General features: G+C 36.6%; 1 protein-coding gene across 2 annotated transcripts in view; it reads right to left on the minus strand.

Annotated features, from left to right (window-relative positions):
• Positions 1-930: 930 nt before the first annotated feature.
• LOC150096007 (organic cation transporter protein-like) overlaps positions 931-22,955 on the minus strand; it is a 48,534-nt gene continuing 26,509 nt past the window's right edge. For both annotated transcript variants that reach the window (XM_090409186.1, XM_090409184.1), the window contains exons 8-11: positions 17,671-17,888; positions 7,222-7,403; positions 2,037-2,176; positions 931-1,084 (exon numbers count right to left, since the gene is read on the minus strand). In XM_090409186.1, the coding sequence (XP_090265312.1) occupies positions 982-1,084; positions 2,037-2,176; positions 7,222-7,403; positions 17,671-17,888 (643 nt within the window). In that variant the 3' untranslated portion in view covers positions 931-981. The remainder of the gene's footprint in view (positions 1,085-2,036; positions 2,177-7,221; positions 7,404-17,670; positions 17,889-22,955) is intronic.

Here is a 22,955-nt window from a genome sequence, read left to right on the forward strand (position 1 = left end):
TGGCTGCTGTTCTATTGCAGTAGGCACATTTATGATCTCTGATCTTCTCTTCTTCTCTGCTTAATGATTAGTGATATCGGCGTTCAAATCACTTTGAACGCTGATATCATTATTATGATAAATAATGATTATACTGTGCCGTACGTGTTCCATCTGGATTGATGTCACACGACGTGCAATAGACAAACGTAAATGTGCCATGGGCTGCAATAAAAAAAAAAAAAAAAAGGCCATTTTAATCATAACTCACATCTGAAAGTCGAGGGTTAGTCAATTTCCACCCCCTAGCTCTTACTGATAGCTGGTCCACATTATGAATGATCCAGAGACATCCGGGAAGGAGAGTACAAGTTCTGCGGTCGATTTTCTTGAGTTGCCGATTTAAAACCCCGAGTTTCCATGAAACCCTACTTGCCTCTACAGATCCACTAACTCGGAAACAGGCTTGAAAAGTAGGCCTGAAAAATATTCCTGCCGTAGGCGGATAGAACGTTCGAACTTAGAACGGTTCTGCCCACTTCTTTCGAAATGCCATTTTGTAGGACGGAAAAAAAAAACGGAAATTCGGCTTCAAAATTTTACGATACAGTTTTGTAGTTCTGTCCACATTTGAATTTATTCTGTTAAAGTAGAATATTCGTACAGCTTAATTATAGGAAAAGAAAATATGTAAAAAACTTCCCAGTTTCATTTCATTTGGGGCTCCATGACGTAAACATATTTGAAAATCATCTTAAATACTTTTAAAGGATGAAGAAATACATGAGTTACATGAATAGTTCACTTTTTCTCCCTTTTATGTGTGAAGATGAACCAGATTACACTAATGGATTCCATTCTGCATAACCAAAGTGGGAAATTTTCGAAATGAGAGTGTTTTGCAATTCATATCTTCATTCGTTTGGAGAGAAAGCGAGTTAAAACGATGAATAAAGATATCATTAATTAATTTATTTGCGTAAATATTTAACAACATCAACACTATTGGCCAGGTTCTAGATTCTCTTGACCATTTACGCACTTTTTTCCTTCCGTAGGAATTGTCTTCAATTGCATGTCATCTTTTGGTTTCTTCGCTTGTTTTCTAAAATAATAAGAAAATTTTGCATGAGATATTATTAGGTAATTATAAGGTTTTTTGACCTGCAGAAGATTAAAAACTTGTTTCACAATTATAACGCAGCAAACTAAAAACATAAATTGAATATAGAGTTAATATTACACTGATCTTAAAAGTAGACGAATATCAAATGGAAAATGAGATCTAAAAATACTTGTATTTCTCCTTTATTTCATTATTCAGTTGAAAAGGATTGAGGTAACAACTGATGAACTTAAGCGCTGTCTTAGTATTTGTCGATTATTGTATAACTGGAGCTGGAATACGTCTTTTGGAGATACTGTTTCGTTTACTTTTCCAGGAATTCTAGTATTTCTGCAACAAATACTGTTGAACTAGCATTATCTATTTATTGGGATAGTATCTAATTTATTTTATTCATTTTTATGTTATTTTATTTTATTTGTTTATTTCAGTTAGTAAAATCAAGCTAAAATGTTAAGCCTAACAAACGATTAATACTTCGTAAGGAATATTCCGCCATAACTGCCATCTATGAGTGGCCACTTAGTTTCATTTTCATTAAGAGAGTTCGTCTACTTTATTCAAAGTATTTTAAGCGAAAAACACTTAAAATATTTGAATAAATGATGCGTTATCTCCTTTGAATATGTTATTCTTATGCTACTGCAAGATTTAACTAACTCATCGTTAGTTATCTACAAATTTGGAAAAGTGGTAGTTGTTCTCATAACATTCAGTATTTGTTTACTTCAGGAAACTACAAACATCTACTTTCTTTGATATTTGAGATTATTTATAAATTCCTTTACGTGGAATGTTATCGTTATATGCTTATGAAGACCACTTATGCTCAGAAAACGTTTACCGATGTCGGTAAATAGCAGACTATTTAAACAAGCTGTTATCGTTCTCTGGCTCGCTTTATGCTTTATTTAAAGTTGTGACAACTTACCCAAATAGCCTTTCAGCATCTTCTAATGTATCTGGAGAGATTATGTTACTTGTTTCTGGAAGTTGATAAAGAAATAAGGCACTCATCAAACAGAGTACTCCGTACAAAGCCATGGGAACTTCAGCGTTAGTCACTTGACCCTGAAAGAGATAATTCAAATGAAGTGTCTCTCATCTATCTATTACATGATTTTTTTTAACACTCTTCAAAGAAATTTCTATTTGATGCAGTTTTCCAAATATGAATTTTAATTATCGGAAAGCATTTCTGTCGTATTATATGAACATTTAATATAGAACGAAAATCTATGTAATCCTCTGACAAAGATAATGTGTTTATTTATCACCCTAAGGACGAAGGGAAAAGAAAATAAAAAAAAATAAAAAAAACTAGGCGGTGATCCCTAAGTGTCGGTGATATCTCCATCGGCCTAGGGATTTTTTAGGAGCACCATGCCTAAAGTAAGAACGGTATTCAATAGTTAGATGAATCTGTAATTTGTGTAGAGTTAATATCTGCTCAGAAGTAAAAGTAATGCCAGAGCCTCGATTTCTTGGATGCTGACGACGCAATATTTTTAATACCAAGACTTCAATGCGCAACATTAAATATTGCATGTTTAGAATGGTAATTACAAAATTCTTATTTTTCTTATTGGAAGAAAAGGATGGAGTGGAATCATTCGAATACAGAAGAGGTAGAAGAAAAGTTGGACAAAAATACAGCCAGTTGATTAGTACACATGGCTGTTGTTTGGATAGGATGCACTTTTTCTTGTTTTTCTCCATTTATTCCATTTCCCTTTCGCATTGGGCTCATTGGGCTGCGTTGGCCAAATAACTTGTCATCTTAGAATCCGTTTATGATAGCACCGATCTTTTTCATCAAGACAAGAATATATATATATATATATATATATATTATTGTAAACATAACATAGAGAACCAAAAACAGGATTAACCTGTTTTTGGTTCTCTACAGTCAGGCAGAGAGGTTACATGCTCATCCTCTTGATCGAAATATCAGTTATAAGGAGAATTACGTTTTTTTCGTTTTTTTTTTTTTTAATACAAGCCATTAACAGTTATTTTGACATGATATTTTATAAGAACATAAGATCTGACATGCATGTGGAAGAGCATAACAGGATATTACTATAGGACAATATTATCTATTTACATGGGAGTTACAGCTGATTAATATTCGCACTGTTAAGCACAAAATTTTTTCTTCCCCCATTCTATGCTGGAAAGGGGACTATTGTGCAGTCGCCCTGCTCAGCCAGGAGTTGATTCCGTGGATTCTAGTCTTGATGAAAAAGATCGGTGTTGTTTGCCTGTGGTGTGATGCTCGTGCAGGATCCGACTTCTCACCTTTTGTTTGAAGGCTGCAAGGAGTTGGTCAGCTGCCTCTTTTTGTGAAGTTGTTGAGCTGTCTGGTCTTGTATGTCTTGAGATAGAAGCTGTATATTACCGCTTTAGAAGATGAAGAGGTAATTGCAGAATGAATGATTATTTGATTCTGCATGGACGAGATTGAAATACTCCTCTTCTGTATGAAGACTACCACAGGTGAGAGCTGCCGTTTCCCGAGACAAACTGATTAATTGGGTGTTGACTGGGCATTCCAAGTAGATATGCCGGACTGTTCCTGACCGGTAGCAGAACAGGCAGTTATCTGAGACATCTGAGTTAAATTTTCCTAATATAGTTGGAGTGGGTAATACATTGTGCCACATTCTCCACTGAATATCTGCGTCGGGTTTGATGGCTCTTGTGCGATACGGTAGATCCCGTTGAAATGGTATTTGCTGGAATGATGCACGATTTTCCAATAAAGTGCTGCTTTGGTTCGACTGTTGTATTAGAGCTGTAGATTTTGTTGGTGCTGCTGGGTGTTTCTTCAATGAAGTATTAGTTTTTATCAGAAAGATAGGCACCAGATCTTCTGAGATTGGAGGGCTAAGCCCCTCTTCCGTTATGCTATCAGGCATAGCGGCCTTTGCAGTGTGTATATCTGCTCAGCCTGATTCCCGTATTACAGGTTTTCGAGCGATTTTGGAAAGCGCCAGGTGAGGCTTGGAAAAAGAATGTCACCCAAGATCCTCACTCATCGCCAGCTCCATGGAGAAAAGAAAATCTCTTTCTGAGTGGTCGGGTTTCTTACCATCGTGTTCTGGAAGATGGGTTCCTTGAGGATTTCAGGACGGGATGCTGTCTTCACTGTGTGCTGGAGGTTTAGCTTCTTCCATCTTCGAAGGGCATCTTTGTAGAAGTTTGTTTGATGCACTGGCACGTGCGCTGTTGTCATTCTTAAGGTTGTGAAGAGAGAGAGAGACCTCTAGTGACAGAGGTGAAAATATATTTAGTGGTGCATTTGTGTGTTATTTCCTGTTGTAGGGCATTAAGGAGAAATCGAGTGCGGAACGTTGTTATCCTGTTGTCAATGGAGGTCAAGTCCTTTTGTCCTCCATCTTTGAGAGAAATACATAGCTTGGAGTAGCCATGTATTTCTCTCAAAAGAAAAGCCATTTTGTTTTGTTCCATGTGAATCGATAGATGGTTGGCTTTATTTGTTTGATGAATTTCACTGGTGGCATGAGAATCTTTAGTGTATGGACACTGGTGGCTATTTGGTTGACAATTATTGTTCTCTCTCTTGTGGAGGCAGAGGCTCGTATTGCTGCCCAATTTCCTAGTACCTGCTTGAACCGTTTATTTAGTGTTTCCCAGTTCTTATCCACATAAGAGGGCGTGTTTCCTGGGTAAATCCCCAGGTATTTGTTTCCCCTCTGTGGACCAGTGACCAGCTATTGGGGAATCGGTTCGGTTTTTCCATTTGCCACACCACAGTCCTGTGGTTTTATGTGCGTTTAGTTTGGCTCCGAAGGTTGTTTGGTATTGTTGGTATGCTGTTTGTATGTTATGGAGATCCTATTCTTAGCGGGCTATAATTGTAACATCATCAGCATATGCTGTTAGGATTATGGTTTGGTAGGAAAGTTTAGGACGGGATACCCTAAGCAGCATGCTGAGTCTACACAAATAAGGGCTCATTGGCAATTGTGTAAAGAGGACCGGAAAGTGAACAGCCTTGTTTAATACCTCTGCTGTATGGTACAGTTATGGTAAGTCTGTTGTTTATTTTCATGCAAAAGTGTGCCTTGGCATACAACATCTTAATAGAGTGAATGATGCCTGAGCCAAAGCCGAAGGCTTTCAAGCAGCTGAATAGGTATTCAATGCGGTCGAAATCTTTTTCTTGGTCTAGTGTTACAAGACCCATTGTTTCATTGTTGATGTTGGCTATGCTTATGAGATCCTTTATGAGGTGTAAGTTTCGTGGATAGATTGTCCAGGGATGGAATAGCTCTGATGCCTATTTATTATTTCGTTCAGAGCGGGTTTAAGTTTGTTGGCAATGGCTTTTGATATAATTTTACAGTCGGTGGTTATGATAGAGATGAGTCTCCAGTTTTTTCATAATTTCGTGGCGTCTCCTTTCTTTGTAATGAGTTTAATAACAGATGTTGTCATATTGAGTGGGAAGCCATTGGTACTCGCGTCGACAAAAATTCTGTAGAGGATAGGTCCAAGCTGTTCCCAGAAGGACTGGTAAAATTCAGTGGTGAGCCTGTCTATGCCAGGAGATTTATCTTTAGGTAAGGAGGCTCAGGCAGTTGTCAGATCGTGTAGCGTGATGGGGAGTTCTGTGTTACACCTAGTTGCTGGGGAGAGTCTTTTCACATCGGAGAGAATTATATTCGTGGCATCCATAGATGTTGAGTTTTCTTGGTATAAATTTTGCAGTACTGCAAGGTATATAAGAGGCTTTCGTCATGATTTTCTATGATGGTTCCACTATCTGTTGTTATAGCAGATATAGTGGTGCACTCTTGTTGGTGCTTTTCCAGTTAGAAGAAAGATGCATCACTTTGTGGATGCATCTGTGAGGTTAATGTTTTTGCGTCGTGCTCTTCTTAGTGCTCCTCCTGCAGACTGCTCTAGGTGTGAGCGTATGGCGACTTCTAAGGACTGATATTCCTCAGATTCCGGATAATGTAATTGCTGTTGTTGTTGCAGATTTTTAAAGACTGAATGCTTATTCAAATTCCTCTGGTGACTATATTTTTGGGTAAATACCCTAACTTTGGATTTAAAGAGTGACCACCACTCGGAAATTGATTGCGAAGTAGGTATATCTCTGATGAGAGTTTCGATATAGATTTTGGAGGTTCTGAGATAATCTGTATCCTGTAGTAGGCTGTTATTGAATATCCAGTATACTCCTCCTTTGTGTCCGGTATGTCCAGAAATGCAAATGCTCAGAAGGATGGAATCGTGGTCTGATGCATGAGATGGGTGGTATGTGACTCTCCTTACACAGGGTATTATGTGCATAGATGTGTAGTATCTATCGAGTCGTGCCTGGTATATGACACTGGTAGGACCACCTTTGGTCCTCCAGGAGAATACTTTCTCATGAGGGTGCAAGTGTCTGAAGGTGTCGGTCAGCTCGTAGTCATTTATTACATCCTGCAGAAGCTCAACTAGTGAGTGTCGATGTTCTTGGCATTGTTTTCTGTCCTTGCAGGATACAGAGTGCAGGTTGAAATCCCCTGCCAATATGTAGTGGTCATTGTTGAGGTGGTTTCGGACGAACTCTAGTACCTGCACTGCAAGCTGTTCGCTTTGTGGCATGTATATATTAATAATATGTATTTTCTTTCCTGTCTGAGTTGTAATGAGTGCATATATTGCACACCCAGGAAAGGTATCGATTATTCTTAATTTTAGGACGCTGTTTTGATGAATTCCAATGCTGACTGACTCCTGATCTATGAAGTTGTATGGATCAGGAGTCAGCATTGGAAGTGGACGTCAACTAACTTCCACTGTTGCAATGGAAGTTACTTTCCTGCAGCATAACTATTTCTGGCCGGTGGCAAGGATATGATGCAGGACCAGCCTGTTTCGCAGTGGTGTGGCTCACCCTCTAGCGTTTAGTGAGAGAAGGTTTAGAAGGGAAAGAAGGGTAGATAGATAGTTATATATATATATATATATATATATAAACTATCCATCTATCTATCTCTCTCTCTATATATATATATTCTTTTTGCCTACAATCTATAATTTAGGAGACAATTACTATAATATTGCATAATCCCAAAAATGATACTCACCAACTCTTTGACAAAAGGTGCAAACATGGATCCCACTTTGGCAAACATGGAACACGTACCTATTCCTACATTTCTCACCACTGTTGGAAAGATCTCTGAGCCGTACACATAAATTATTCCAAACGATGCTGTTATGCATGTCTTACTGATGCATGCTAGAACCAGCATAACCCATATTATATCTAGAAAATAAGAATTATGAGAAAACAAAATACAACATTAGTTTTACTTTCTGTGTAATTTTTAATTTTCCATAAAATAATATAGGGTAACATGAGGATATACTAAAAGTAATGTGCTTTTGGCATAAAAATAAAATATGAATATTTTATTTTTAGCATTGCAAATCCAGAATTATGAGTAAACGTGGAAATGAAAATGGCACGTGGTGATAATAATTAATGAGAGCACAATTAAAACTGGAAAGTGATAATTTTGTTACTGTTTTTACTGTAATTAATTTTTTACTATTTTTTTTATCGAAGATAACTTTTTATACTGTCGTTTCATTTCTAAGACCTGTGTAGTTCAGTGGAAGTGGTGTTTGCATCCATAGCTCTAGGCTGCCTGAAGAAAGACCTAAATTTACATCTGTTCGCCGACTAAAAGAACTTTTTTTCTAAGCCTATCTTCGACCGGTTCCCGAGTTAGTCAATCTCTGGCATGGCCAACAGGGACTTTTCTCCGGGAAACTCCGATTCTTCGTCCCGTAGACTTAAGAAAGTCGACCGTGGTGTCGACACTCACTATTTTGGACAATAACATGTTGCGTTATGGTTAGGGACTAGATGGTGACAGTTGTGTACCGTCTCTTCACCGAATGCTACTTAAAAATTAATGCTTATCTTTTGCCAGCTATCCCTGATTGGATGCCGGCAGAGATTGAACTACTCACTCAGTCTTTTAGATAGAGCTAAAACGGCCTCGCCAACCCCCTATAAGGGAATAAAAGGCGTTAGTGGATTGACTTTTTTTTTTTTTCCATTTCGTTTCTTTGTCAATAATACTGCTATTCGTCAAAACCCAGTGCTATCGTAGGAGAAATTTTAAGCAAAACGAATCTAATTTTTTTTTATAATATAATGGCACGTTTTTATTAAGCATTATCAGAGCGAAAAAATGCAGAGGCAAGACATCTTTGCGCGTTCATACAAGACTGCAATAATTGTAGAAAGTCAACTGATTTGACACTTAACCTCCGCGCACTGTTGTTGAAGGAAAGCCAAGTACTCAAATTTTATTATTATTAACTATAAAATAACACGTATGGCACAGTGGATAACTTTTAAATATGTAAATATTTCGTCTTACATATCATAAAACATCGTCGGTGCAATTATCAAACAACAATAGAAACTAAATTCCAAAAAACATTAGCGCGCGTGCTTAAATCGAATCCCTGTACGTATACAGTCACGTATTTATGGATTAAACGTAATTAGGCTAAATTAAATTAAAATATAACAGATAAATTTATTTTATACACTTTAGGATAACAATTTAAGCATGCGCGCTTAAATTTAAATTTAATTTTTCTAAAGTGTATACAATTTAAGTATACACTTTAGAAAAAAAATTTCCCAGACTTTTGTAATATTGAGACAGTCATTCCGATTAAGATTAGATCAGTGACGTGAAGCTTCAATACTTTCTTTATATAAACTTTCATGTTTATATACGAATCTATATAATAGTTTATATAATATAATATAATATAATATAATATAATATAATATAATATAATATAATATAATATAATATAATATAATATAATATAAATTTTAATTTATATATTTTATATAAAAAAAGTACTGAAGCCTTATTTCATAGACCTAATCTTCATCGGAACTACTTTCTCACTATTCCAAAAGTCTGGGAAATTTTTTTTCTAAAGTGTATAAAATAAATTTATCTGTTATATTTTAATTTAATTTACAGCCTCCTTCTTCTTCTTTTAGCTCTACATCCCTTTGTAGGTTTTGGCTTGCTTCAGAATGTTTTTTCCATTCTGTTCAATGAAGTACTTTTCCAATTCTTAACTTTAAGAATTCCAAGGTCTTTCTCAACCTCATGTAACCATCTCTTTTTTAGGTCTTCCTCTTCTTCTTTGTCCAATTATTTTCCATTTATATATACTTTAACTCCTCTACTTTCTTCCATCCTTTCTAAATGGCCTATCCATGCTATTCTTTGTGCCTTAATAAATCTAAAAATATACTTTCTCCATTTATTAATTCGTTAATTTCACTGTTTGTTCTGATTTCCCAATTGTCATTCTTCTCTTTAATTGGTCCATAAATTTTTCTCGTTATTTTCCTTTCAAAAATCCTTAACCTATTCTCTTCTTTTTGGGGTAAAGACCATGATTCACATCCATATGTTATTACTGGTCTAAAAATCAATTTATAAATTTTTAGTTTAAAATTCTTATCCACAACTTTACTATCCAATAATCCTTTATGCATGTGATAGCATTTATTTCCAGCTATTATTCAATTATTTATTTTTTCCGCTATGTTATTCGTTATTGTTATTAGGGATCCTAGACATTTAAAATGAAAAATTATAGCCATCTACACTACGTTTAGAGATTATTCTATTTCCATATCTTCCATATTGCACATATTTAGTTTTTCCTCATTAATTTGTAAACCGACTTCTTCTTCCTTCCACGGTATTAGTCCTACTGGCCTGTTCCAGTCTCTCACCAACTTTTCAGGGGTCTTCCTCTACTTCCTTTTCCTTTTGGTTTATAATTTAGTAATCTTTCTGGTGATATTATATTTACGTGGATCCATTTATTTCTGTAATTTTCTAGAGTTTGTAAAATTGGTTGCTGTTGAAGTTCTTTTAAAATGTCTGCATTTCTTTTCTTACCTAATCTAGTATAGCCTGCTGTTCCTCTTAGAAATTTCATTTCTATTGATGTTATCCTTTGGTAATCTATTTTCGTCATTCTCGCTACAGACGTTGAATATTCTTAATCCAGAATTTCTTTGTACCAAATTTGGCTTGAAAATATTATTAATCATGCCTATAGTTTGATGAATTTACTAATTTGATGTTTTGAATCAGTTTCTTCAATGTAACATATTACAACCGAGATATTAAAATTATGAACTTGTTCAATTGGTTTGTTGTTTAGAACTATTTTTCTTCTTATTGGTTCCCTTCCTTTAAATTCCATAGCTTTTGTTTTTTGGGTAGATATTTTCATGCCGCATTTGGTAACAGTCCTGTCGAGATTGTAGAGAGCCAACTGCAATCCGTCTTCTATATTGGCGATCAAAATCTGGTCATCAGCATATAATAATGTATTTAACAGTAATTTGTTTCTAATTGAATTCCTGTTTTATTGATACACTACCATTCTTTTAGTATTGTTGAATATTGTTGTATATATATATATATATATATATATATATATATATATATATATATATATATATATATATATATATATATATATATATATATATATATATATATATATATATATATATATATATACAGGGTGTTCGGGATAAATTTGACATATTTATAATTAATTATATTTTTCCGTAAGTTACATGTATTAACACACACTTCTCTTCATTTAAAAGTTTGGACCCTTCTTCATTCATATACAAGATGTCAGAAAGGATGGATAGCTGGAACCCACCTGAATCATGGAAGAGAATAACTTGTATCATGATGATTCGTGCCCGCCATCAAAATAAGGATATTACGACTGCTGCCCAATGCTCCCTGAATACAGTAAAAACAATTAGGCATGAACTAGAGACTTGCAATGGTGACTACGAGGATGTAGCAAGAAGAAAGATCCCTAGCAGACGATCTGATTGCGTTCGTACAGCAGAATTCCTCGCAAATCTGCAGGAACAGGTGTTGAAGAACCCTGGCATTGGAATTCGGGCTTTGTTCGTGGAGTTGCTAACTGTAGTCAAGCCCTGGATAACAAGAGTAGCCAATGGTAGGCCGTATGTATGGCAGCAGGATTCGGCCCCTTGCCACACCTCTGGGAAAAGTCAAAAATGGTTGTCTGAAAATTTCTACGACTTCACCAGTCCAAATGTTTGGCCTCCAAACTCCCCAGACCTTAACCCCATGGATTATTTTGTATGGGGCGCAGTTGAAAAAGACACCAATCGCACTTCCAGTAATACAAAAGCCCAGTTAATGGATAAAATTAAAACAGTTTTTGCGGCCCTTCCCAGGGAGACTGTAGCATCAGCTTGTTCGAGGTTCCGAAGCAGAATTGAAGCTGTGATCGATGCTAATGGTGGTTATTTTGAGTAAATCTTGTTGATAGTATTGTAATTAACTCTGCCTGTAATGTTTTTTTGTCAATTCATTAAATTTAATAGATACAAAGAAGATTTTCTTTTTCCTTACGAAACTGTCAAATTTATCCCGAACACCCTGTATTATATATATATTAGGATAACCAAGCAATTTTATATATGCTTGGTTATTTTAGCTCCTAATCCCAAGTATGCAAACAATTATTAAGTTTGCGCCTGAAACAAAGTTCAAGTCTAAAGATGGTACAACACCTGTGCAACTCATTGTAAAGGTGGGTAAAGCTCTGATCACTATTCTTAGTATTTCCCCATAATGTAAAGCACATCTCACTAGAAGATGTATACTGCAATGCATTATGGGTGGGGTCACTACCCAGACCGGTTTCAACCTTTTTTGAGGTCTCCTCAGTGAGTAGCTAGACCCTAAATACCAAGGTTTTAGTAATACAGAGCGTTATCAACTTTACCTATATAAGTTGCAATAAGGTGTATTAAGCTTTAATAAAAATCTCTGGAGGAGATATTGATGGGAATCAGTATCTCCTCCAGATAGGAGGAGATATTGATTAGGAGCTAAAATAACCAAGCATATAAAATTGCTTGGTTATCCTAATATACAATAATATACAATATACCCAAGTTAAAAATTTATTCCCATCAATATCTCCTCCAGAGATTTTTATTAAAGCTTAATACACCTTATTGCAACTTATATAGGTAAAGTTGATAACGCTCTGTATTACTAAAACCTTGGTATTTAGGGTCTAGCTACTCACTGAGGAGACCTCAAAAAAGGTTGAAACCGGTCTGGGTAGTGACCCCACCCATAATGCATTGCAGTATATACATCTTCTAGTGAGATGTGCTTTACATTATGGGGAAATACTAAGAATAGTGATCAGAGCTTTACCCACCTTTAAAATGAGTTGCACAGGTGTTGTACCATCTTTAGACTTGAACTTTGTTTCAGGCGCAAACTTAATTGTTTGCATACTTGGGATTAGGAGCTAAAATAACCAAGCATATATAAAATTGCTTGGTTATCCTAATATACAATATACCCAAGTTAAAAATTTATTCCCACCCATATATATATATATATATATATATATATATATATATATATATATATATTGGAGACAGGCTACATCCCTGTCTTACTCCTCTATTTATTTTTATCCACTCTGTAGCTTTGGCTTTCACTGTTATGGTGTTATTTTCATAAATATTTCCCACTGCTTTTATTAATTGTAGAGGTAATTCTATTTTAATTAATATTTCGAAGAGTTTATTCCTTTTACTAAATCAAAAGATTTTTCATAATCTAATATATGAGTATTTAGATTAAATTCTCTTTGTTTTTCAATTAACTGTTTTAAAGTAAAGACTGAATCAATGCATGATCGACCCTTTCGAAATCGTTTTGTTCTACTAAATGTTTTTCAATATAGTTGTTTATTTTCTTTTTCAAAAGTGCTGCGTATATTTTATATCTAGAATTGAGCAGACTTATTCCTCTGTAATTTGAACAATTTGATTTATCGCTTTTTTTTGTAAATAATTTTTGTAAATTTTTTGTAAAATAATTGATTTTTTTCTAGTCATCTGGAGTTGTTCCTGATTGTAAAATTTTGTTTAGCAGGTTTAATAATCTCTGATGTAGTTCCAAGCTAGCGTATTTAAATAATTCTAAATTTATTCCATCATTACCAGGTGCTTTCTTATTTTTCATTTTCTCGAGAGTTTCCGTTAATTCATCTAATGTTATGATTTCTGATTGATCACTTTTGAATGTTATATCAGGAGTATGAAAATCATCATCTTTCCATACGTTTTCGTAATACTTATTCCATTCCTTTTATTCCATAGTTATTCCATTTTTCTCTATGTAAAGATCTGACTTCTCTTTTGGCTATGGCGTTTTCCCCTACAGTTTAATTTATTTTCGATTGTATCTGAATATACCCATTTCCTATAGGCTTCATTAATTTGAAACCAACTTCTTTTTGCATTTAAATCTAATTATTATTATTATTGTTAAGAGAAACCTCCAGGTAGTGAGAGACTCATCGAGGGAGACCACATACTACACAAACCAGCTATCATACTTATTCTTGAATTCATTCACAATGCTTGCACTCACAACATCCAATGGCAATCCATTCCAATCACGTACCACCCTCTGAAAGAAAAATTTAGCCCTCACACCCTTCTTGGCTGCCTTCATTCTCAGCTTCCAAGGATGCCCTCTCGTTCTTTCCCCACCCTCCATAAATTGAAAAATTCCATCAATTGAAATCCTGTATGACCCTTTCAGAAGTTTGTAAGTCTCAATCATATCACCCCCTCTTTCTCCTGTTTGCTAGTGTCTGCAGTCTACAAATTCTCAATCTGTCTTCATAATCAGTATTCCACAATCCTCGTATCATTTTTAACACTCTCCTTTGTACTCTCTCCAATATATCAGAATCACAACGGAAACCAGCAGACCAGACCTGCGCACCATAGTCCAAGTGAGGTCTTATCAAGGCCTTGTAAAGAGGCAAAATAACATCCTTATCTTTACTTGTGAACTTTCCTTTCAGCATTGCAATTATCTTTAGAGTTGTATTTGCAATCTTTGCCACATGGCCCTAAAATTCAACTTCCTATCTATTAACACTCCAGGATTCCCAGCCTCATCAGTTTCTTCTAGCCTAATCCCACCAATATAACATGACATTGGATATCTAATCACGTCGAAGCGAATGACTTTACATTTACTGACATTGAACTGACACCCATTTCCCATGCCCACATTTCCAGCTATTCAAATCATTCTGCAAAGACTGCATATCAGCAGCATTCCTTATTACCCTACCTATCTTTGCATTATCAGATAATATGTCACTTGTCAAATCCTTCCCAATATCATTAATGTACAGATTGAATAACAGTGGACCAAGCACTGATCCTTGAGGTACACCACTTGTTACATTAAACCTGCAGACTCAGATCTCCCGTATACCACTTCTTGATATCTGTCAGTCAGCCATCCCCTTATCCATGCTAATATTGTATAACCCAAACCCATTTTCTCCAATTTATGCAGCAGTCTGCCATGCTGTATTCTGTCAAAAGCCTTAGCAAAAGCCTTTACTTTCTAAATCTTTTTGGTACGACTAATTATTGCAATATCATCTCCACATGCACAAATCTGTACATATTTATTATTAATATAGCCTCTTATATTGAGGTCTTCTTATTATATATTCAAGTGTCAAATTAAACAAACTTGCAGACAGCGTATCTCCCTGTCCCACTCCGGAACTTATTTCGAATGCTTCTGTTAACTCATCTTGTATTTTAACCCTTGCCTTAGATCCTTCTAGTGTTATTTCAATCCTTCTAACCAATTTTTGTGGGATTCCCAATCTTTTAAAATTATTAATCATTTTTTGTCTATAATTTACAGCCTAATTAGGTTTAATCCATAAATATGTGACTGTGTACGTAGAAGGATTCCAATTTAAGCATGCGTGCTAATGGTTTTTTTTTTTTTTTAATTTGGTTCATATTGTTGTTTGATAATTGTACTCACGATGTCCTATGATGCGTAAGACGAAATATTTACTTATTATTGTTGTTGTTACGTCACGCTTCCAAGGAGTCCGAGAACTCATCGTAGAACGCACTACTCTCATGGGTACACTACTCTATCCTCCATTTACACATGACACCACTACTGACAAAGCCGTCTACCGACCGATAATTTTTTTGTATGTAAATTTGCTGTAAAAAAGTCAGCAGAAAGTGTCTACAGCGTAATTATTAAAAGTAGTATAAGAACGACACACACACACACACACACACACACACACACACACACACACACACACACACACACACACACACACACACACACACACACAAGTTGCATGTATTATTTCTAAACATAGTCGCTTTTGTTTTATGCCTGTAAAATAAAAAAAATAAAAAAAAAGAAAGAAAGAAATCGGCTAGATAGCAGGCCTGAAGAGATTAACCGATATACCAAGATCTGAAATGTACAGATGATGCTGTAAAACATCTGGAGTAATGGAGTGATTCAACTTGGACTCGGTGTTTAGACTACCGTTGCCATATAACAGAGAAATAGTTACCAGATCTCCGAAATGGAAATATGGTGATTGTGTTCTCTAAGTAGAGCCTTTTAAAATTGCCGAACTTTATTTGGTTGCTTTTGAATAGATTTGGAGATGACAGAATCCAAAAACTGCATTATGACATAAAGTTCTATTAATTGCATATCGAGATACACAGCAGAGACTCTTGAGCTTATCCACTTCGGTCACTGACTACTCATTACAAGAATCATTAGAGTAAAATTCTGCCTATCGTAACTTCGGTTCCGGTATCATACCGAATGCTATTTTTTTATTCCACTCTTATTTAACAAAAGTGAGCAACGAAATATAGGCTACTAATCTTGAAACATGAAAAATACAAATTAAGTGGATATTGAATCCAATATTATTTCAAAGCCGAATAGAGAAACTACAAGAGTTTCATGCTGAATATAGAAACTATAAAAGTTTCGGCGGATCCAAGCGTAAGCAAACCTGTCATGATAGGGCAACTCGTAGTAAAGGTGGGGTAAGCTCCGATAACTGTCCTTAGTATTTTCCCATAATGTAAAACACATCTCCTAGTGGACATGTATGATGTTAAACATTATGTGGGGAGATCAGTACCCAGACCTGTTTCCCTTTGTTTAAGTGCGGGGATACCTCTCCAAAAAACTTGTGAGATCCCCCGGATCACCCAATAATGAGCGACCAGCAGGATCAAAATTCAGAAACTCAGCGTGGTTCCGCTCAGTGACAGGCTCGCCTTGCCACTGAGAAGAACTCTGAGAACCGGTTGGCTCTACACCGTGGGGGGGGGGGTCCCCCATCACCGAGCAGAGCTGCTCATTTGCTCAACTGGAAGGGTAACAGCAACACTCGTGCCTCAGTTAACTTAACAGGCTATACAGCATTGTCATTCATTACCCCACCTCCCCACCGGTTTCGACCATTATTGAGGTTACGTCAGTGGGATTCAGACCAAGAATACACAGGATGAAGTGATGCAGAACTTATACTTTACTATACGAGTTGCCGAAAAGGTGTCACATCACCAAAGGCACCAAGAATTACTGAAAAAGAGAGCCAAAAGGCTTCACTTCGGCGATGCAAAATTATTCAAATTAAGTAGATATTGAATCCAACATTATTAGGAGGTCACTATGGGGGATATGACCCCCCCATAATGTTTAACATCATAAATCTCCTAGGAGATGTGTTTTACATTATGGGAAATACTAAGGACAGTGATCGGAGCTTACTCCACCTTTACTACGAGTTTCCCCTGTCATGAAAGGTTTGCTTGGATCCGCCGAAACTTTTATATTTTCTATCTATATTCGGCATGAAACTCTTGTAGTTTCTCTATTCGGCTTTGAAATAATGTTGGATTCAATATCCACTTAATTCGAATAATTTTGCATCGCCGAAGTGAAGTCTTTTGGCTCTCTTTTTTAGTAATGAAAAATACAATTAATGAAAGGACCAGAGCACTTCGGAAATGGTAAAAAAAAAGCATCGTATTTCTCCTATTCTTTCCCCCTCCCCCTTCTTCTCAGGGCATATTGTTCACCTGATGTTCGTCTAATTTGGAATATAATTGTTTTTACGTTGCTTGAGGCCACGAATTAGAAATTTGTCGGACTGAAATAATGTTTTGTGGGATAAATGGTGGACTAAAATGTTGGCTTATGGGAATACCAAAGTTTGTAAAATAGTTGTTTTATTACATTTTAAACATCCCTGAAAATTCTGCCTCGTCATAATAAAATGAAAGAATTTGTAAAGGATAGTGGAAGAAAAAGAGAGATCACAGATATGCAGCATATTTCCACCAATTTTTTATTGATTGTTTTATCTACTTCAACTAAAGTTTTACCTACTTAATCTAAAATCGAAATGAATTAAATTGTCAACATATTTGAAAATTTAGTTTTTAAGAGTTCATTAAACTTATATTATTATTCTGATAGTGATATATATATATATATATATAATATATGTTTTATGATATATATGATTAATGCGTTGGAACTTACTTTTCGGAACAGGAATCATCAGTAGAAAGCACATCACACCTCCCACTACCATGATACTTATGATAGAAAACTTTCTGCCCATATATTTAATTGCGTAAACAGCAACGAACACTGCAGGAATCTCTACAAGCGACAATATCACGAAATTGACGAAAGGATCGCCGTGAAGTTCATTTGTATTTAGAGAAATTCCATAGTAGACGAAAGCATTGACGAACCTGAAAAGCATTAGTTAACCTATGCTCAGTTAAAAAAGAACTCTGTTTTTTAAAAACAAATTATTTTTCAATTAAATATTTCGACAAAGTTTTTTTTATGATTCATTCTGAAATATAGTCATCCCTCGACTTACGTCGGGGTTCTGGTCCATCCTGCAGGACTTAAGTCGATACATTAAATCAACAGAGTTATAGGGGATAGGGACTTTAGTTATAGGGACTTAACAGTAATAAGTATACTCTCATTTTAATTTTTAAACCCTATTATAAAGCTGTACTGTGCGTTACTGCCACAACAAAACAGGAGAATAATCACCCAAATCATCCTCCACAATCACATCTTCATTATCTTGCCTATGTGAAGGACCAGTTGCGACTATCCTGGTGTAACCTTTGTTTTTTTAATGAAAATGTCCAATGTGCTTTGCTTATTCCTCTTCTTCTTTTCATCATAAATTTCTTTATAGCAAGCAAACGCATCATGTACTTTAATTTCTACTAATAAGTAGCGTTCAACATCGGGATCCGTGTCTTCAACCATTTTGAGAACATCGCTAACTGCAGAGAACATTTCTGCAAGACCCTTCACTGTGAACTGTTTAACTACCTGTCCTTGTTTCTATTTTTCCTCTTCTGCAACACGTTGTTCCTCCAGTTCGACCATTCAGGTTGTTTGCTAGGTCCACTATTCCTTCACTCAATTTACAAAGGTCTTCATTTTTTTCAAAATTTCCAAAAATCGTGCAGAAACCTTTTTAATGCCTTTTTCCATATTATTATTATTATTATTATTATTATTATTATTATTATTATTATTATTATTATTATTATTATTACGGGCAACTCCAGGGAGTCATTAGACTCATCGAGGGAGGCCCCAAATCATATTCATCACAACTATTTGACATTCATACAGTATCTATCATACCTCGCCTTAAACTCATTCACTGTCACAGCATCCACCACAGACTCAGGGAGCGCATTCCACTCATTCACAACTCTAAAAGTAAAGAACCCAGCTCTAACACCTTTACTAACCGCACTTTTTCCCAGTTTCCATGGATGTCCCCTAGTCCTCCCACAACCAGCCCTGTTCTCAAAAATATCTTCTGAATTAATTTTATAGAAACCCTTCAGTAATTTGAATCTCAATCATATCTCCCCTCCTCCGCCTATCAACCAATTTTTGCAACCCACAAATCCTCAACCTGTTCTCATACGGTTCATTCCACAGACCTGCTATCATCTTGGTCACTCGCCTCTGGATCCTCTCCACCTCCTCCCCATCAGGAAGAAACATAGGTGACCAAATCTGAGCACAGTAGTCTAGATGGGGTCTTATCAAGGCTCGATAGAGAGGAACAATAACCTGCTTGTCTCTGCTTTTCAACGTATTCTTCAGCAACCAAGTGATTTGATGAGCTGTTTTGGTCACTTTTGCAATGTGTCCCCTAAATTTCAATTCCTTATCTACCAACACTCCTAAATCTCGTGCCTCATCAATTTCCTGGAGCAGGGTTCCACCAATGCAGTAAACTGCCGCCAATCTTTTCACCCCAAAATGCATAACCTTACATTTTGCCACATTAAACTGACATCCATTCTCCTTAGCCCAGACCTCCAATCTATCCAAATCATCCTGCAAAATTTTGACGTCATCTGCATTCACTATTGCCCTACACAACTTCGCATCATCCGCAAACAAATGAACTGTTCCTCTCAGATCATTTCCTATATCATTTATGAACAAATTCAACAGCAGTGGTCCAAGAACAGAACCTTGTGGCACACCACTAGTCACAGGCCGTCTTGTGGACTCTACTCCCGAGTAAACCACTCTCTGATATCTCTCCGTCAACCACCCTCCTATTCATCTCACCAACTCTATGTCCATTCCCATATGCTGCAATTTACTGATTAGAATTCCATGTGGAATCCTGTCAAAGGCCTTGGCAAGGTCCAGTAGAATCACCGCAAACCCATTACCCTTATCCAGTTCAGCCGTCACTGTGTTATAATACGTGAGCAAGTTACTGAGGCATGACCTACCCTTCACAAAACCATGCTGTCCCCGATACAGTATCCCATTTTCTTCTATCCAATCTTGTATTTTCCTCTTGACTATTTTCTCTAAGACCTTGACAATGATTCCTGATATGCTAATCGGTCGGTAATTTACAACAGCAGTCTTGGAACCACCTTTATGCAGTGGAACTATTTTCCCCTCTTTCCACCCGCTCGGGACTAACCCAGACCCGAGACTCAAATTAAACAAAATGGTCAAGGGTACTGACAATTCTTTAGCTGTTTCTCGTACAACACGAGCTGGTATACCATCCAATCCCACAGATGTATTGACATTGAGGTTATGCAATAGACTACTCACCTCCACTTCATTAACCACAATTCCTGTATAATCTACTGGTTTATTCGTTTCTGCAATGTCACCACCTGGATGATACACTTTTGCAAAGTGCTCACTCAGTAACTCAACTATCTCAACTGATTCAGTTACCTCCCTACCATCGGCATTCTTTAAAATCAATCTGCCATGTACATTTTTCCTTTTACTTGCTACATATCTAAAAAACTGTTTAGGATTCTCTTTAGCCTGCATGGCCAATGTTTTTTCGTAATCCTTTTTTGCTTTTCTTACCACACTCGTCACCCTTCTGGCCTGCGCTTTATACCGTTCATGTGCCTGCTGGTCACCCTTCTCCTTAAATTCCCTCCATAGTTGTTTCTTTTTTTGCAACTCAAGCTTAATGGTGTTATTCATCCATTTAACCCCTACTTGATTTATTATTCGGACTCTAGGTATACAGTCAGCCATTGCTTCATGCAAGCACTTCTTAACTACCTCCCATGCACTATCAACTTCTAGTCCTTGCAGTTGTACATGCCATGGCACTGAACCAATCAAACTCCTAAGCTTGTCATACTTTCCAGCCCGATAATTCCACATGTACCCTGTCTTAATTGAAAATTCTACACCTTTAGCCACCTCCCAAGTTAAGACCCTATGATCACTCTCACCGATTGGTGGCAATGTGGTCATATTTGTTACAGCCAAATCCTCAGATGTAATTACTACAAGCACTCTCTGACCCCTAGTATTTTCCATTACATGCTGTCGCAGATAGTTATCCCTTAATAACCGCATAAAATCCAGTTCCTTCCTCCCGTGTGTCCTCTCCTCACTCCAATCAATGCGACCATAGTTGAAATCTCCCATAATAATCACCCTCCTTCCACCCATTTCTTCTATTTGCTTGTGCATACTGTCACCACCATCTTTTCCATCACCTGGTCTATAGCAGCACCCAATTGTATATTTAGTTCTGTTAGCCACAATCTCACACCAAATGGCCTCAAATGTGCTCTTTTCTCTATCCTGCAATTCAACTTCTATTCTCCTTGGCTGGAGCTCATCAGCTATCATCAACAATACTCCTCCCCCCATTTTATTCTCTCTGTCATTCCTGAACACACTATACCCATCACATTCAATCCCACTAGTTATATCATCTACAATCAGCCATGTTTCACTAATACCTATAACCTGTGGTCTGGAAGTGCCAACCATGGCCAAAAACTCTTCCTTCTTGTTCCTAATACTCCTAGTGTTAGTGTACATGAATTTAAGACCCCCATTGGCCCCAACCCTACCTTGATGCCTTATATTAACTATCCCACTCAGATTTGTTGTCCTTATTTGCTCTGGCATATTATATTCATTCTTACATTCAACTGCCTCCATAAGGACTGTATCTCTACTCCCCCCCCCCTAACAAATCTAGTTTCCCTGAATTTGCACATCCACTACATTCAGCAACACTTTCTCAAGTCTTCTTACACCGTAACCATTCAAATGCAATCCATGATTCATATGCCACTCATACATTGAGAGATCACTCCGTCCCAAACTACAACAATATTTTTAACCATGATAAATATTGAATGCTTTCCAGAATTGCATGAGAGTCTGATCGTTTCCTTCATCAACAGAAATGGCTTGAGAAAAAGTTCTCCGTAAATAATAAGTCGCAAACACTGACAGCACTCTCTGATCCATCGGTTGGATCAATAAAATAGTGTTTGGAGGGAGAAACATGACCTTGAACTTGATGAAGATCACCGATATAAGACGGATGACTTGAAGCATTATCTAGAATTAATAAAATTTTAAATTCCACATTTTCTTTAACGCAATAGCTTTCTATTTCACTCGCATAAAAGTTGATTAAGGAATCCGCAAACAATTTTTGAGTCATCCACGACTTCTTATATCTCCGCTAATGAATGAAAGAGTATGCTTCCTAATGTTTTGAAGGCTTCTGTGCCGTATCATAAATGGTTTCCGTTTATATCCAGCCACATACCTCCTAACAGAATCATCACACGGTCTTTAAGAGCAACCAGGCATAGATTTTAACTTTTTGTGGATGAATTGTCCACTCGGGCATTTTTTTTCGAAACAAGGAGGTCTAATCCATATTGAATATTTGCTGTGGCAAATAATTTTCCTCCGTAATAATTTTATCCAATTTCTCCACAAACTCCTTGGCAGCCTTCTCATAGGAACTTGCAGATTCACCATACATTTTCACATTATGCAGTGCAAAACGTTTCTTGAATCTCAAGAATCAACCGGAAGAAGCGTTGAATTCGTAGTCATAATCGGATCCTGCTTTCTCCTTCAACATGTTGAAGAGACTTAGTGCCTTAGCGGTTATGGTCATAGTGCTAAGAGGTATGAGCTTTTGGTTCAGGTCCTCTATGCATGATGGAAGTAGCTTATCCAATCACTGAGAGGACTTTGTCGTTGCTTGGTCACTATCGTTGAACTTGCAACTTCGTTTCAAGATCAATTGCTCGCCTCTTTTTCTGTGATTCTTCACTAGGTTTTTTTAATTGGTTGTGTAGGAGGGGGGGCATGTTTCACAAAATATCGCGAAATATTTAACGATAAATACAGAAATAACACATTTCTCAAACACAAAATCAACAGAGGAACTGTTGAAGCCAAGTATCGACTGCTGAGGGAGGTTGCCACTGAATGCAGTT

Source organism: Typopeltis vanoorti, chromosome 19, assembly GCF_054136105.1.
Source record: "Typopeltis vanoorti isolate ZY-2024b chromosome 19, IOZ_Tvanoo_1.0, whole genome shotgun sequence".
Taxonomy (NCBI): domain Eukaryota; kingdom Metazoa; phylum Arthropoda; class Arachnida; order Uropygi; family Thelyphonidae; genus Typopeltis; species Typopeltis vanoorti.